The sequence below is a fragment of the Neoarius graeffei genome, chromosome 23 (assembly GCF_027579695.1).
Source record: "Neoarius graeffei isolate fNeoGra1 chromosome 23, fNeoGra1.pri, whole genome shotgun sequence".
NCBI lineage: Eukaryota > Metazoa > Chordata > Actinopteri > Siluriformes > Ariidae > Neoarius > Neoarius graeffei.
This window is the reverse complement of record NC_083591.1, coordinates 33,811,032-33,829,442: the sequence shown is the minus strand read 5'-3', so window position 1 is coordinate 33,829,442 and position 18,411 is coordinate 33,811,032. Positions and strand designations below refer to the sequence as shown.

General features: G+C 42.9%; 1 protein-coding gene across 1 annotated transcript in view; it reads right to left on the bottom strand.

The window, feature by feature from the left end:
* Nucleotides 1-478: 478 nt before the first annotated feature.
* The window catches only part of LOC132871282 (uncharacterized), a 41,294-nt gene continuing 23,361 nt past the window's right edge, over nucleotides 479-18,411 (bottom strand). Inside the window, exons 9-10 of the mRNA XM_060905402.1 lie at nucleotides 719-843; nucleotides 479-536 (exon numbers count right to left, since the gene is read on the bottom strand). Of these exons, the coding sequence (XP_060761385.1) occupies nucleotides 479-536; nucleotides 719-843 (183 nt within the window). The remainder of the gene's footprint in view (nucleotides 537-718; nucleotides 844-18,411) is intronic.

Sequence of the window (18,411 nt, the reverse complement as noted above, 5' to 3'; positions counted from 1 at the left end):
GGGAAAACACTTGTTCAGTCTCCCTTGCTGTATGGCAGACAGAACAAGGCCTCAATAACTTGTCTGTGGTGAGGGAATCTAGCAGCTCCCATTGGGGTTCTCAGATCAAAGATCTCCCTCCACACAGCATATACCCTCCTTGGCATTTCCTCCTTGTCCATTAGGTTGATGCAGGCGTCATCAAGGACCTGGTAATCCTTCAAATTCCTCCTTGAACTGCTCCTGGTCCATTTGGAGTGTGGAGGCCGGTCTGATAACTGAATAAAAAAGTTAAATTAGGTTCCTTCTGCCTTTTACAGAGGCAAAAAAAAAGCATATTGACTGCATAGAATACACATACTGTATTTCTGAGGGAATTTCTATAACTTGTATAATATTGTACCACAATAAGTGTATCCAAGCACTTACTTGGTGTGTACTGCAAATCAGCCCTCTTGGCAGGGTCCAGGACAACTAGCTCTTTGATGGTGGAGTCATCTCATGGGAATATTTTGATCGTCTTCTGCAGCACTCCCTCATAGAAAGCTCTTACATCTCTGCAAAATTTAGAAAGAGAAACATCTAATGAAAACATGAAATACATGATGATTTATTTACATAGCATTTTCTGTATTCTGTACACATTTTCACTCTCAATTTCAAATATAAAGTGTCTCAACTCATCATATTTCTTTCAGAATTAGGGTCAATATGAATGTACGTGTGTGTGTGTACTTACTTGAAGAACTGGCACTTGAAGTCTGGATACAGTCTTTTCTTCTCCAGGTCAGAAAGAAGAGTCCTGGTCTGTAGACCAATTGCAACAGTGTTATCATGCTGCAGCTCCCTGTTCTTGAAGTCCACCTGGCACACATGATTCTGACCTCTGACATGACACATCTTCATGATTTTGATCATTTTCCTCAAGAGGTGGTCCATTTCATCACCCAGAAAACCTATCTTAGTCTCATCAGCATGAAAAAAAGACCATGTGGTAGAGAGGATAATAAAAGTGAGCTATTCATCTTCATATAATACCACCTACAATTGAGAATTGCACGCTTGGCTTATTTGAAAATAATCTACAAGTGGAATTACAGATGAATATTAAAACATTTGAAATGTTAATAAGAAATCAGAAGATGGAAATTTTAAATTCATTAAGTGCTACAGTCTTCAAAAGTCTTCATGTTTTTCCAATCCCAATGATTCACTTCACTTCTCAATTGCTTCACTCAAGCAAACACAAACATGGAACAGTTTGTTGAATTCACTGATTAATGGCAGAACATATTCTAGGAAGCGCAGTGTCAGTTTGGTTAGAGGAGATGACAGTTGGGCATTGATCCTCTCCACTCTCCCAGGCTTCTGAACATCCTCATGGCTCTGAAAATAGCTGGCCAGGGCTGGATACTGATTGAGGATGGGACAACCAGCAAGGCCGGCATTGTTTCAGGATCTCAAGATGCTCGACATCTAAAAAGTCATGGTAGCATCAGATATGCTTTGTATCGCTCCTTCCTCTTTGAACTGCAAAAAAATCCAACGTATAAAATATATAAGTATATCTGAGTATGCAGAAAACCTCTAATATCAGATATGCTGAATCGTGAATAAAGATGAAACTAAAGAATGTTTTGAGAGATTCATCACAATAACTGATGGTGTCAGCATTAAATATGACACAGTAACAAATCCTGTATAAAATTTAAATTAAAAAACAGAATGCAATGATTTGTAAATCCTTTTCAGCCTATATTCAATAAAATACAATACAAAGACAATATATTTCATGTTCAAACTGAAACTTTACTGGGTTTTTTTTTGGTAAATATACACTCATTCTGAAATTCATCCCTGTAATACACTTAATAAAGTACTTAGGAACTCATTCTCATTATCTCTAGCCGCTTTATCCTTCTACAGGGTCGCAGGCAAGCTGGAGCCTATCCCAGCTGACTACGGGCGAAAGGCGGGGTACACCCTGGACAAGTCGCCAGGTCATCACAGGGCTGACACATAGAACCATTCACACTCACACCTACGGTCAATTTTAGAGTCACCAGTTAACCTAACCTGCATGTCTTTGGACTGTGGGGGAAACCGGAGCACCCGGAGGAAACCCACGCGGACACGGGGAGAACATGCAAACTCCACACAGAAAGGCCCTCGCCGGCCCCGGGGCTCGAACCCAGGACCTTCTTGCTGTGAGGCGACAGCGCTAACCACTACACCACCGTGCCGCCCTCTTAGGACTTAGTACTTAGGAACTAAGGACACTAATTGTTGAAGTTTTTAAAGTCAAATTCTTTCCTATACTTGCTTGATATATGACTTCAGTTGCTCAATAGTCCAGGGTCTCCATTGTCATATTTCGTGGTACGTAATGCACCACACATTTTCCAAAGGAGACAGACAGACCAGTTTAGCACTCTTTTACTATGAAGCCATGTTGTTGTAACATGTGCAGAATGTGGTTTGGCATTGTCTTGCTGGAATAAGCAGGGACACCCCTGAAAATACATCATCTAGATGGCAGCATATGTTGCTTCAAAACCTGTAGGTACTTTCAGCATTAAAAGTGCCTTCACAAATGGGCAGTAACACACCCCCAGACCATTACAGATGCTGACTTTTGAACTTTGTGCTGGTAACAATCTGGATGGTTCTTTTCCTCTTTAACCTGGAGGATGCAACATCCATTATTTCCAAAAACAATGTAGAATGTGGACTTGTCAGAGCACAGCACACTTTTCGACATTGCATCAGTCTATCTCAGATGAGCTTAGGCCCAGAGAATGTGGCTGCATTTTTGGATGTTGTTGATATATGGTTTTTGCTTTGCATTTGTAGATGCAGCAGTGAACTGTGTTTACAACCCCAATTCCAAAAAAAGGTGAGATGCTGTGTAAACTGTACAAAAAAAAAAAAACACCACAATGCGATACTTTGCAAATCATGGAAACCCTATATTTCACTGAAAATAGTACACAGACAATATATCAAACATTGAAACTGAGAAATTTTATTGTTTTTTAAAAAATATATGCTAATTTTGCATTTGATGTTGGTAACATGTTTCAAAAAAGTTGGGACGGGGCATGTTTCTGACAATGTTGCATCATCTCTACTTTTAACAGCACTCTAACTGAGGAGAACTGAGGAGACCAATTGCTATAGTTTTGAGAGAGAAATGTTGTCCCATTCTTGACTGATAAACAATTTCAGTTGCTCAACAGTTTGGGGTCTCCTTTGTCATACTTTGAGCTTCATAATGTGCCAGATGTTTCAAATCAGAGACAGGTCTGGACTGCAGGCAGGCCAGTTTAGCACCTGGACTCTTTGACCATGGCGCCATGCAGCTTTAATATGTGCAGAAAGCAGTTTGACATTGTCTTGCTGAAAGAAGCAAGGCCATCCCTGGAAAAGATTTTGTCTGGATGGCAGCATATTGCTCTGAAATATGAATATGGTCATTCAGCATTAATGATGCTGTAACACTTCCCTGATGTGGGTGGAGTAAGAAGCACAGCAGGTGGGAGATGATGTTCACACACACACACACACACACACACACACACACACACACACACACACACACGCATTTATTGAGGCTTTTCAGCTCCACTTGCTCACTTTTAGGACACACACACACACAGTCGTGTTCTGGTATGGGGAGCTCTCTTCTGTCTGCTCTCTCCCTCCTTTTCTATGTTCCACCATCACTGCAACAAAGACAATGGGGACACACCTGCCCATGACCCAAGTGGAAACCCAGATACCGTACGTCCCCCCACCCAATCACACACTTTTTTCAGGTTAGCTATGAGATCCGCACACCTCAGTAACTCTAGGATGGCCCTAAGGTGTTCCAGGTGCCACGGCAAATCGTTGCTATAAATAATGATGTTGTTGATGTACACTGCTGCATAGGTGGCGTGAGGGCGGATGATCTTGTAGCAGGAGCCCCAAATAACCCAAAAGGAAGTGTGACAAATTGGAGTAATCCAAATGGTGTGGAAAAGGCCATTTTCTCTTGGGATAGAGAAGTCAAGGGGATCTGCCAATATCCCTTCGTTAAATCCAGTGTAGAATAAAAGTAAGCAGCGCCTAACCGATTGAGCAACTCATCAACACGAGTTATGGGGTATGAGTCAAATTTAGACACCGCATTGACTTTTCTATAGTTCACACAGAACTGGACCGACCTGTCGGTCTTGGGAACCAGGACCACCGGGCTGCTCCAGTCACTGTGGGACTCCATGATTATGCCCATTTTGAGCATGGCTTTGATTTCATGCCAAACCACCTTTTTTTGTGTGTTCAGGCAACTGGTAAGGGCAGCTACCCACTAGACTTGGATGTCTCGAGACCGGTCTCGTTCTCGAGACCGGTCTCGAGACCAATTTTTCGTGGTCTTGGTCTTGTCACGGACGCGACTGTCTGTGGTCTTGGTCTTGTCTCGGTCTCGCATCACTCTTGTCTTGGTCTCGCAGTTTCAGATCGATAGTGGTCGAAAAATTTGCAGCCAACAATATCCACAGTAAATATAATGTTGGATAATGCAACATTAATATTATTAGGCCTATTATTATTATTATTATTATTATTATTATTATTTTATTCCGCCTTTCTCACCCTTCATATAGGCTAACCAATCAATGTCATCCGTGTATTTTGTTGCGATTTAGATATTGGTGCTCACCCAATCAAAAGACCGCCACCAGCATGAAATGTTACGTGAACTCTGTCAGTCTCTCACACTAAAAGAGTTTTTCAGTCAGACATAGCCTACACAGTGATGTCCGCGAATTCGTGCATTATCAAATATGCATACACAGAGCACAAAGAGTTCCTCGCCACAGGTGGAAGGAAGAAACATTCTGCAAAATGCAAGTTTTGCAAGGTCTCGTTGACAGAGACAGCCGGGACAACATCTACATTCACCCGGCACCTGGAGCGGAAACACCCGGAGAGGTAAGTTAGCCAGATGGTACTGGCCTCAAACTCTTTATCTCACTTTTCAGTCTTAGACGACCAGATCATGTATGCGTGGTGTTTTTATCGTGTGCTCCCTCACACGCCCAGTATAGATTATTAGGGACGGATTTTTTGGCAAAAGACTTAGGTGCTAAGCTAACTTTTCTGGTGAAGAAGTGTAACTACATGCTAAGTACAGATATGCTAATTAAGTTACATCTGTGGGTCTCGGCTACTTAAACATTAACAGTTTTCACCAACGTTGGATATTTTGGCAAGTTCATTGAACAGAAAATGTCGAAACCATGTTAGTGAGCACTTTAATGGCTGGTGTAATGTGGTTTGTTGTCGACTTATATTTGGCATAATGGATGAGCCATTAAGGATACCTAAGTTTAGGAGTCTTCTGTGTTGAACCAGTCCAGTGTGTAGGGACTACTAGCATGTTATTATGAAACACAATACTATTGTATAGCCTAGGTGTGAGCCTAATTACAGACTTAATTGAGTAGTTTTTTTCTGTTCCATTTCTTGTCAGTACAGTACAGTTATGTGTGATTCCTGTGACGCTCTCATTCTGTCCCTCTTACTCTCTCTAATGTTTTGTATTATTGTTTTTGCCTTACTGAACAACAGGCTTTATATCACTAGCAGTGATGTGCACATTTCTTTATATTGTCGGTTACAATATTTTATTTAAATGATATTGTTTTACTAAATAAATGTAACCATTTACTTTTGAATATCATCTGCATATCAAGTTGTTTTGACTTCACGAGCCTAATCCATTTCAGGATTATAATTGTGTATCTTCAATTTAATCTACAAATTAAGCATAATTAAAATCAGCTACATATTTCCCACAGTTGTTGAAGGTGTTTTATCAGATGACTTTTGGACCGGTCAGTACCAGTCATATCAGTCCTCAACAGCACACAAAAGTACTATAAAGGGAGTGTCAATCCTCTAATAGTGCAGTGACAGCCATCATGCAATTGTTACACATTTATCTCACTCAGTCTGTGGAACATTTACAGTGAGTGAGCTCAGTCATACACATTCATGACGTGCTCTTCTCAGCATTGTCTGTAGTTAGAATAATACCTTCTTTTACTGAACCTCTGACCTCAGTATGCTGCTCTTATTCTATTAATGCAAGTAACATCAACACTAGTTTTTTTCCGGTCTTGGTCTTGTTCTCGTCTTGACTTTGTCTTGGTCTTGACTCGATCTGTCTTGGTCTTGGTGTCGTCTTGGTCTTGTCTTGGTCTTGGTTAAAGCGGTCTTGACTACAAGTCTACTACCCACCACCATTCCTGGGGGGTTTCAATGTGGTGTTCTATGAGGTGGGTACGGCTAGGAAGGGGAGAGAACATGTCGGAAAATTCCTTTTGCAACTTGGCAACCTCCGTGAGTTGGGCCGGTGAGAGGTGGTCTCCACAAGGGACTGGAGCAGTTTGAGATGTTCTTTTTTTTTACCTCCAACCCCAGCTCTGCCTTCTCAGGAAACTACTGATGCCAACACCATGGGGACCTCCTTGTTCCATCATTTTAACAGGCTGAGGTGGTAGATTTGCAGTGCCACGCCCCATCCCTTCGCCTCACCTCATAGTCAATGTCCCTGACTCGCTGTTTGTCCTCCAAGGGCCCTTGCCACTTGGCGATTAATTTGGAGCTCAACATGGGCAATAATACGTATACCTTGTCTGCCGGGGTGAACTCTTTAAGGTACACGCCACTATCATACAGCCGGGATGTTCTTGTGCCTGCCTTAAATTCTCCTGGGTTAACTATGTGAGGGTGTGGAGTTTTGCGTGCAGGTTGAGAATGTACTGAATTTTGTTTTTACTAGATGATGGTCCCTCCTCCCAATTTTCTCATAGCACATTCAAAATGCCACCCGGCTTACACCCATATAATAACTCAAATGGTGAAAATCCCATGGAGGCTTGTGGGACATCTCATACTGCAAATAACAGGGGCTTGAACCATTTATTCCAATTACATGTATCTTCACTTACAAATTTTCAAATTAAGTTTTTGAGGTTCTGATTGAATTGTTCCACAAAGCCACCTGTTTGTGGGTGATAGACACTGGTGCAGATAAATTTAATTCCCCATAACCCATACAGTTCACGCAGTGTGTGTGACATAAATCAGACCCTCCAGGATTTTGCGATTTGCAACTTCAACGCAAATTCAACCAATCCCCGGGAATTCAGGGTGGTGTTGCAATTATATCCAATCACTGCAACTTTCCCGCAAATTTGACCAATCGTTGGCGTCATCTTGAGGTGACGTCGACAAACTACCTTCCGCCTTACTTCCAGTGTTGCCAGATTGGGCAGTTTCAAGTGCATTTTGGGGGGATTTTGAACATATTTTGGGCTGGAAAACGTCAGCAGTATCTGGCAACACTGCTTACTTCCGTGTATACATTCAAGAGAAGCAGCATGTGCGAGTCAGTGTTTATATAGGCTTAAATTCTGTTACTGAAAGTGTGTTATGTTTACAGTGAAGGACTGTGCGCACTTTACCTTTTTTTTTTTTACTTAATACAAGAAATTAATGGATGCCAACAATTTTGCCAAAATGGTATTTTATTTTCCATTGTTTAGGCAGCTTCAGCATCATACTGAGATTCTGTTCAAATTGTTTTTTTCTTCTATGAAGCCTGAGCTATTTATTTTATTTAGTTTATAATTGTTTAATTTAGTCTTCAGGAGAGACTGCCTGCACACAGTACTAATAGTTTTTTTTTTCTTACATGAAAGCTGAGGCATTTATATTATATTTTAAGGTAACTTCATGTTGTGCTGTGAGGTTCTATGCACTTTAACTTTTGAACCAACAGTTGCATTTGGATAAGTAAAGCCTATTTTTCTGCATTTTTGTAGTCCTGGTAATCTTTTATATTGGTAAAGTTGTTTATAGGACCATTTCTCAGTGTCTGGTTTTTTTAATCAATAGTTTTTCAGTAATAACTTAATATTTAACATATCACTCAATTTTAATCACAAAAAGAGAAAATCACAACAATTTCCTGCAACTTTCACTTCCTCCCAATGTAATCACAACAAAAACCTAAAAAACACCACAACTTTCATCGCAATTTTTTAGAAAACCTCCCGCAACAGACATTTTAGCCTGCAACAATCACAAAAAAGGCCTGCGAAATCCTGGGGGGACTGATAAATGTAGTCCCTTGGTCTGTCAGGATTTCTTTCAGAATCGCAACCCAGGAGATAACACGGAAGAGCGCTTCCGCAATACTGCATGCTGAGATATTGCAGAGAGGCACCGCTTACAGATATCACACAGCATAGTCCACCAGAACTAAAATAAAGTGATATCCCCATGCTGACTGATCTAATGGCCCAATGAGAGCCACACCAATTCTCTCAAAAGGGGTCTTGATTAGAGGGAGAAGGTGCAAAGGCACTTTTGGAGTGGCCGGGGGATTTACTAATTGGCATTCACGGCACACCACCAATGAACAGCCCTATGAATCCCTGGCTAATAGAACCAGGTCATTATTCAGGCTAGTGTTTTATCCTGCCCCAAGTGTCTGGCCATAGGATTAAAGTGAGCCACATGGATGAGGTCCCTATGGCTCTTTGGGACAAACAACTGGGTTATCTGTTCACTGGTTTGAGTGTTCTGTGTCACTCGATACAGCCTATCCTTAAATAGCAAAATATGGGAAAGAGAGTGTCGCATTTGCCTGGAGAGTTTGACCATCTATTACTCTCACTTGGTCAAACCATGATGCAGAGTCTTGTCTCACAACTGTTCCAACAGGAAATCCTCAAGGGAATCCCTAAGAGAAGGAAGAGGGGCAGGCTCATATTGTTAGGGGTGGTGAGATTAGGATCCAGAAGCAGAACACACAGTCAGTAATCCAATAATTAATGAGATTTAATCCAGGGAAAGGGTGTGGCAAAAATGGTAAACAAACAAATGGCAAAAAGAGACAAAAAACTTGACAAAAACACGAGACAGACAAGGACAAAAACACTACAGCAAAAAACCCATAAACAAGAAAAAACCCCAAGTGCAAAAACCATGAACTAGAAAAACCCTTAGTGCAAAAACTAGAAAAATAGCTTGAGCAAAAACCATGAAAATGCAATAAAGGCACAGAAATAGCTAGAATAGCAAAATGGGCTGTTCTGGCAAAGTCAGGGTCTGAGAACAGCTTATTTATACACAGCAGAGAGAACCAGGAAGTGAAATGCAGGCTAGATGGATTTCCCGTCCCGGATCCGGATTGGCACTGACCTGGGAGATAAGTAATCTCCGGCGTGGAAGTCCGGGGCAGAGCATGACAGTACCCCCCCCAACGAGTGCCTCCAAGCGCTTTAGGAAGAGCGTCAGGGTGTTGCCGGTGGAAATCTGTGAGGAGTGTTGAGTCCAATATGAACCTGGTGGGGACCCAACTTCTCTCCTCAGGACTGTAACCCTCCCAGTCCACCAGGTACTAGAGCCCTCTGCCTTGCCGCCACACCTTCAGCAGTTTCTTGACCGTGTAGGCCTCGCCACCATCAATGAGCCTGGGACGAGGATGGGGTTTGGACAGTGGGAGCAAAGGACTGGAGACCAGGGGTTTAAGTTGTGATACATGAAAGGTGGGGTGAACATGTCACATGGTGAGTGGTAAAACCAGTCTGACGGAACATAGATTGATTACCTTGCTGATGAGAAAAGGTCCTAGGTACCTGGGAGCCAGCTTGTGGGAGACAGTTCTTAGTGGCAGGTGGTGTGTGGAGAGCATGATTTGTTGCCCTACCTGGTAGGTGGGTGCCTTAGAGTGGCGTTTGTCAGCCTGCCTCTTGGATGCTAGATCAGAGCGAATGAGTCTTCTCTGGGCCACTGCCCATGTCCTCCTGCAGTAGCATATGAAGATCTGGGCTGAGGGTACAGCAACCTCCTCCTCCTGGCTGGGGAACAGTGGTGGTTGGTACCCTAGTGAACACTGGAATGGAGAGATACCTGTGGCAGAAGAAGGGAGAGTGTTATGCACATATTTGATCCAAGGTTCTGAGTGATCTGCTGGAGGTCTTGTTGATGGGTCCCAAGGAGAGTCCCTTGCTGCTGGATGGCCGTTCTCAGATGGATGAGTTCCGCTGGATCCATGTTGGCCAGAACGTACTGTTGGGGTGATGAGATTAGGATCCAGAAGCAGAACACACAGGCAGTAATCCAATAAATAATGAGATTTAATCCAGGGAAAAGGCATGGCAAAAAAGGTAAATAAACAAATGGCAAAAATAATCCAGGTAAAAAGAGACAAAAAAACTTGACAAAACACGAGACAGACAAGGACAAAAATGCTAGAGCAAAAAACCCATAAACAAGAAAAAACCCTAAGTGCAAAAACCATGAACTAGAAAAACCTTTAGTGCAAAAACCATGAACTAGAAAAATAGCTTGTGCAAAAGCATGAAACGCAATAAAGGCACAGAAATGGCTAGAATAGCAAAACAGGCCATTCTAGCAAAGTCAGGGTCTGAGAATGGCTTATTTATACACAGCAGAGAGAACCAGGAAGTGAAATACAGGCTAGATGGAATTCCCATCCCGGATCCGGATTGGCGCTGACCTGGGAGATAAGTATTCTCTGGAGTGGAAGTCCGGGCTGGAGCATGACACATATTGCCCTGATGCGGTGCTGACATAGACAGCTTCCCCAATCAATGCCACACCGGGATCTCCACATGACATACTAATGCAGGACCCACCCCTTATCATGTGTTCCATCAATCCTTTGAACCCCGCCAATCAGTCCCCAACATCAATGAGTGGGTGAGACGAGGATTAACTGCTGCCTTTATTCTATGCTTTTCTCCCCGAAATAGAATGTGGATGGACACTAATGGGTAGTTGTGAATATCCCCATGCACACACAGAACCTTTACCACTTGTGCTCTTCCCAATGTCTCACCTTGCACCAGGCTTTGGTGGATTGAGGTCTGATTACAGCTAGAATCCAGCAATGCATGATATATATCCCCTTGAATGCTTAGCAGTATACAATATGCTCTGGCCCAATCGGGGGCAGTCTCTGGTGCGTCAGGGATCTGGACCACCGCTCCCACCTCCATCACAGAACATTGACTCTAGAGATGTCCTAGCTCCCCACAACACCAGCACACCGGCCCAGGCTTTCTCTCTGCACCGGTGTTATGGGCGTCACTCAACTGAGGGGGAGAAGACACAGACAAGGAAGGGGAAGACAGGAAGACGCCATGGGTGTGACAGGCCAGCTGGGGGGGAGCCGACCCATGCCTCCATGGTAGGGAAACAGGCTGGGGAATGGAAGAAGGGGGGAAGAAGAGAGAAAAAGAGAAGAGGCAACACGTCCACCTGCCATTGGAACTGCCGCCAGATGGTCCTCTGCCAATTCAATGGCTTTGCCCAGCAATGCCAGGCAATGACACTGGACCCACTCCACTGTTCCTTCTGGAAGTCGTGTGATGAACTGTTCCAGTGTCACCAGATTGATGATTCCCTCGGTGTCACAGTCATCTGCCCTCAGCCTACTACTGGCAGTCGAATGCGAACGGCTGGCCGACCTCTTCCAATTTCAGCAACTGGAAGTGCTGACAATGTTGTTTCAGGGAGCAACTGACACGCTGCAGGATGGCTCGCTTGAAGTCGGCATATACCGTATGAGCCAGCTGTCAGCAGGGAGCTGCTGTGCGGTGAGCTGCGCCTTGCCAGTCAATAGTGGAAGTAGGCACGCTGCTTGACCGGCCACCCCCACACTTTGGCTGTTTGCTCAAAGAGCACTATGAAGGCTTCTGGATCGTCATACGGGCCCATCTCCATGAGGGTAATGTGGGGAGGGTCTGCTGTGGTGGCAATCAAGGATCCTGCCGACATGAACAGGTGCCAGAACGCCTGGCAATCTTCCTGCTGGGCCAGCATCAAGGCTTCAAAGCATTGTTCTTGCCCCTTCTGGAGGGCAATCAGTGCTTGATGCTGGTTCTGCTGAACGGTAGCGAGGGCATAGATGAGCTCTTTGAATGACGATGACTCCATGAGGTGATTACCTTCTGTGCTCCCAGGTTTCGGCACCACTGTAACACTTCCCTAATGTGCACGGCAGGCAGAAGATGATATTCATACACATTTATTGAGGTTTTTCAGCTTAACTTGCTCACTTTTAGGACACGCATGCACACACAGTCGTGTTCTGGTCCAGGGAGCTCTCTTCTGTCTGCTCTCAACCTCTTTTCTATGTTCTGCCATCACTTCAACAAACACACACACCCACCCACCCACACACACACACACACACACACACACACACACACACTACATTAATTGACAAGTGTAATGACCTGTCCATTCACCTTCCCTGACCCTGCCCTCCATTCACAAACTGATGCTTGGCCATGCCCCCACTGCCACAAATGCCTTCCCAGATGTACAAGCTATCTATATCATGTGTACTAATGCACCCTCATACCATCACAGATGTTGGCTTTTAAACTGTACACTGATAACAAGCCAGATGGTTCCTCTCCTCTTTAGCGTGGAGGACATGGTGTCCATGATTTCTAAAAAGAATTTGCCTCAGTCCATTGTAAAAGAGCTCAGGCCCAGAGAAGGTGGCAGTGTTTCTAGATATTGTTTATATCTGGTTTTAACTTGCATTTGTGGATGCAGTAATGAACTGTTTTCACAGACAATGGTTTTCTGAAGTGTTCCTGAAACCATACAGTGATTTCCATGACAGACACGTGTCTGGTTTTAATGCATTGTTGTCTGAGGGCCTGAAGATCACAGGCATCCAATGTCAGTTTTAAGCTTTGTCTCTTGCATACAGAGATTTCTCCAGATTTTCTGAATCTTTTAATGATATTATGTACCACAGATGGTGCGATCCCCAAATTCTTTGCAAATTTACATTGAGGAACTTTAATCTAAAATTGTTGCATTGTTTGCCCACACAGTCTTTCACAGAGCAGTGAACCCCTCTCCATCCTTAGTTCTGAGAGACTCAGCCTCTCTAGGATGCTGTTTTTATACCCAATCATTTTACTGACCTCTTGCCAATTAACCAAATTATTATAATTTTTTTCATGTCCCAAAAGCCAGTTTTGTCAGCTGGAGATCAGTATGTCAGGGCCTCTGCCTTTGACTGCTACCTGGTCCACAGTGCCCCAGACCAGGTAGGACTACTGTGGGTGGTGAGTCCACTGGAGAGTTTTTATGGACAGAATTTCTAGGCACAGCCAAGGGGTGGAGGGTGTCCGGTTTGGTGGCATCAGGATCATGTCTCTGCTTTTTTCAGGTGATGTGGTCCTGTTGGCTTCATCAATCTGTGACTTACAGCATGTGCTGGGATAGTTTGCAGCTGAGTGCAAAGCGGCTGGGTTGAGGATTGTCACCTCCAAGTCCGTACCCATGGTGCTCAGCCGGAAATGGGTGGAGTGCTTACTTCAGGTCAGGGGGGAGTTGCTACCTAAAATGGAGGAGTTTAAGTATCTCAGTGTTTTGTTCACGAGTGAGAGTAAGGGGAGTGGGAGTTGGATAGACGGATCAGGGCAGCATCAGCAGTGATGCAGATGCTAAACCAGTCTGTTGTGGTAAAGAGAGAGCTGAGCCAAAAGGCAAAGCTCTCAATTTACTGGTCCATCTACGTTCTCACTCTCACCTATGGTCACAAGCTATGGGTGGTGACTGAAAGAATGAGATCACGGATACAAGTGGTAGAAATGAGTTTTCTCCGCAGGGTGGCTGTGCTCTTCCTTAGAGACAGGGTGAAAATGTTTGGTGTGGCAGTGGGAGCATGGCCAAGCAGCAGTCTGTGAATGGAGGGCAGGGTCGGAGAAGGTAAGTGGCTAAGTCATTCCACCTGCTGTCAATTAATGTGTGTGTGTGTGTGTGTGTCTGTTTGTTACAGGGATGGAGCATAAAAGGAGGGAGAGAGAGCGAGAGCAGAGAAAGGGAGCTCTCTCTCCAACCACAATGCATGAGTGAGTGAGTGATGAAAGAAAGAAAGAAAGAAAGAAAGAAAGAAAGAAAGAAAGAAAGAAAGAAAGAAAGAAAGAAAGAAAGAAAGCTGAAAAGCTCGAATAAAAAGTATTTGTATAAACATCAACTCTTGCCTGCCATGCTTGCTCGAAAAGAGCGAGGAACATTTTTGGATCGTCCTGCAGTCACATCTTCGTGAGGGTGGCGGCAGTGGTGATTGATGCCCCTGCCCCATGCTGGAACACCTGGTGATCTTCCTGCTGGGCCAGCATCAAGGCTTCGAAGCGTTGCTCCTGCTCCTTTCAGAGGGCAATCAGTGCTTGATGCTGGTTCTGCTGGGTGGTAGCGAGGGCAAGGATGAGCTCTTCGAATGGCGGGGACTCCATGGGGTGGTACTCTTCTGTGCTCGCAGGTTTCAGCACCACTGTAACACTTCCTGATGTGGGTGGAGCACAGAAGCATGGCAGGCGAGAGTTGATGTTTATACAAATACTTTTTATTCGGGCTTTTCAGCTTTCTTTCTTTCTTTCATCACTCACTCACTCACTCATGCATTGTGGTTGGGGAGACAGCTCCCTTTCTCTGTTCTCCCTCTCCTTTTATGCTCCATCCCTGTAACACACACACACACACACACACACACACACACACACACACACACACACACATTAATTGACAGCAGGTGGAATGACTTAGCCACTTACCTTCCCCAACACCACCCTCCATTCACAGACTGCTGCTTGGCCACACCCCTGCTGCCACACTTGGTCATTCAGGAGAGACTCAGAGTAGAACCGCTGCTCCTTCACATCAAAAGGAGTCAGTTGAGGTGGTTCAGGCACCTTGTTAGGATGCCCCCTGAATGCCTCCCAAGGGAGGTTCTCTGGGCATGCTCCACCAGGGAGACCCTGGGGCAGACCCAGGACACGCTGGAGAGATTACATCTCTTGGCTGGCCTGGGAATGCCTTGGTATTCCCCCGGAAGAGCTGGTGGAGGTGGCTGGGGAGAGGGAAGTCTGGGCTGACCCCTGTGACCCGGATGTGGATAAGTGGTAGAAAATGGATGGAAGGTTTTTTTTTTAGCATTACACAATTTTTTTCAGTCTTTTGTTGCCTCTGTCCCAACTTTTCTGAAATGTGCTGCTGACATCAAATTCAAAACGAGCATATATTTTCAAAAAACAGTAAAATTTCTCAGTTGCAACATTTGATAAGTTGTCTTTGTGCTCATTTCAATGAAATATAGGGTTTCCATAATTTGCAAATCTTCACATTCTATTGTTATTTATGTTTTACACAGTGTCCCAACGTTTTTGGAATTGGGGTTAAACTAACAGTGGTTTTCTGAAATGTTCCCAATCCTATGTGGTCATTCCTTCAATTATGTCAATTTTTAATGCAGTGCCTTCTGAGGGATTGAAGGTCACAGGCATTCAGTGTTGATTTTTGGTCTTGCCTCTTATGTGCAGAGATGTATACAGGTTCTCTGAAACTTTTGATGATATTATGGGGTGTATATGGTTAAATCCCTAAATTGCTTACAATTGTCCATTGAGATACACTGTTCCAATTTTGTTAAAGTGGTGAACCTCACCCCATCCTTGTTTGTGATAACCTGAGTCTTTTGAGGGTGCCCCTTTCATACCCAATCATGATACTTTATCTGTTAACAATTAACCTGTTTACTTGTAGAATGTTCCAAACAGGCATTTTTTTTAGCAGTCTACAACTTTCCCAGTCATTTGTTGTCCGTGCTAACTTTTTTGGAACGTGTTGCAGACATCAAATTCAGTATTTGTGCATGTTTAAAAATAAATAAAATTTAGAAAATAAATAAACTTTATCAGTTTGAGCATTAAATATATTGTACTTGTATTGTATTTAATTGAATATAAGTTGAAAATTATTTGCAAACCATTACATTCTGTTTTTACTTACATTTTACATAGAGTCCCAACTTTTTTAGGCATTGGGGTTGTACATTCTGAATCCGTGACATCATGCCAGGAATACTTCATGGCTCTCATCATCATCAGAGCTAAACATGCTTGCTGTCAGGGAGGCTACTGCTTTTGTCACACAGAAAGGAAAAAAAAAAAACTCTCATTGCAGCTTGAGCAATTGTGAGATTCCATCCCAAAAGTCATACAATGTCTTTTACCATTCTAATTTGCATTTCAACCAAAGGTTATTAAACCTTGATGAGATACTCTAGAGACATACTGCAATTGATCTACCTGGCATCCATCTGGCTATCTAGTCATCTGTATAAATTGATACAGAAAAGTGACAAATGCCTTGCTAGGAAACTGAAATGATGGGGGGGATAAATGGATAAATGGATAAAAAAAACAAAATAAAAAATTTATATATTTTCCTTTTGAGGTGTCAGCATAAATAGGAAAGCAAATAGCATTAATTCCTTCATATGATCATCAATTAAATGATTGCACAAATAAATAATAGGATAATCGTGTTTGTGTGTGAACCTCCCATTTTTATTTGTGAAAAACAAAAATATTTGTTTTTGTGGAACTTGTGTTATGCATTTTTGAAAATTATGCAATTAGACCATGATACTAGTCAAATTTCTTGATGAGATCTAAATGTAAATAGATTTATATATTATTTACTAACTAAAAATGCAGCAAGAGGGGCTTCTCTTTACTTTTTCATTGGCTTCCAGTCCAGACCAGGTCTGACTTTAAAATGCTTCTGGTAACATGAGAGCAGTAGCTAAGCTCCACCTCTTGACACAGGTCATTTATTATCCTGGGAGACTCATTAATCACAGCCTGAACCTCCACATAATTATTCTTCCAACCAGTAGTGCTCACAAGGTGGTAAACCACACACTTCCGCGGCCTCCCCACATGTCTTACGCAATGCTAATTACTGCATGCCAAAGGTGCCTAGTGTGAATGTCATCTCATTTACTGCATTAGAAAGCATAGCCTTCTAAGTTTAGTGTGTGTGTGTGTGTCACAGAAAAAGAGAAAGGACTACTGAAGAGATCCATCTCATTTAGCGAGTGTCAGTTCCCAATCATTAAAATGACCACAGTTATGAATAAATGTGGTGGGAAGCAATCACTACAACCATATGAGAGGAAGTGAGAGAAAGAAAAGAGAGTGAGACTATCATGATGAGGATTATTTTTCATTATATATAAAGTCAAGTTTATTTGTATAGCACTTTTAACAATAAACATTGTTGCAAAGCAGCTTTACAGAATTTGAACAACTTAAATCATAAGCTAATTTTATCCCTAATTTATCCATATATATTGTTGGGTTCGCCCAGAAAGAGACCCTGGATTCCTTCGTGAATGCCTTTCCCTCGGGCCCGAGGTAGACGAATCAACAGCTCGAACACAGACAAGGGAACACGTGAGAGTTGTTCACATGTCAGTTTATTCGCTCAGTCACTTCGTCAGAATGAAAACATTTGTGGGAATGTCTTATAGTGTTGCTGTGTTTATGTTTTGTCTTCGTGTGTCTATGTAGAAGTGTGTAATGATCTTGAATCATCTCATCTCATCTCATCTCATTATCTGTAGCCGCTTTATCCTGTTCTACAGGGTCGCAGGCAAGCTGGAGCCTATCCCAGCTGACTACGGGCGAAAGGCGGGGTACACCCTGGACAAGTCGCCAGGTCATCACAGGGCTGACACATAGACACAGACAACCATTCACACTCACACCTACGGGCAATTTAGAGTCACCAGTTAACCTAACCTGCATGTCTTTGGACTGTGGGGGAAACCGGAGCACCCGGAGGAAACCCACGTGGACACGGGGAGAACATGCAAACTCCACACAGAAAGGCCCTTGCCAGCCACGGGGCTCGAACCCGGACCTTCTTGCTGTGAGGCGACAGCGCTAACCACTACACCACCGTGCCGCCCGATCTTGAATCAATCATAATAATATAATAACATATTTTTGCTGACAGTAAGGTACAGATAGATGTTATGTCTGATTCTTCGTGGAATAGTTTGGAATGTATAAACATAGATAATGTTTAATGTTTGCCTACGAAGAAGGTCAAAAAACACTAGTTTGCACAGAAAGGATCTTACTAATTCTTAATAATTAACATGAATAATTCTTAACACATGAATGTGTGGTCAGTCAGTAAATTACATCTTGATTATCTTGATTCCATCAACATAAGTAAAATAACAAATAACAATCAGCTCTTAATAATGAATGTTATAAGAGAATAAACATAAAAAAAATAAGAACAACTTAACCACAAGAACAATGAGAATATGTCTGAAAGAGAGAGAACAATTAAACCACTAACAGGATTAAACTTATAACTAAATTAGGTTAATGCTCTTAAACTAAAAATCCTTAGAATCATGAGATCTTAATTATAATTATAATGTCATTATGAAACTAATCTAGAACTATGAAACTAACATTAATCACGGAATGTATTCATTAATTACGGGATCTATAA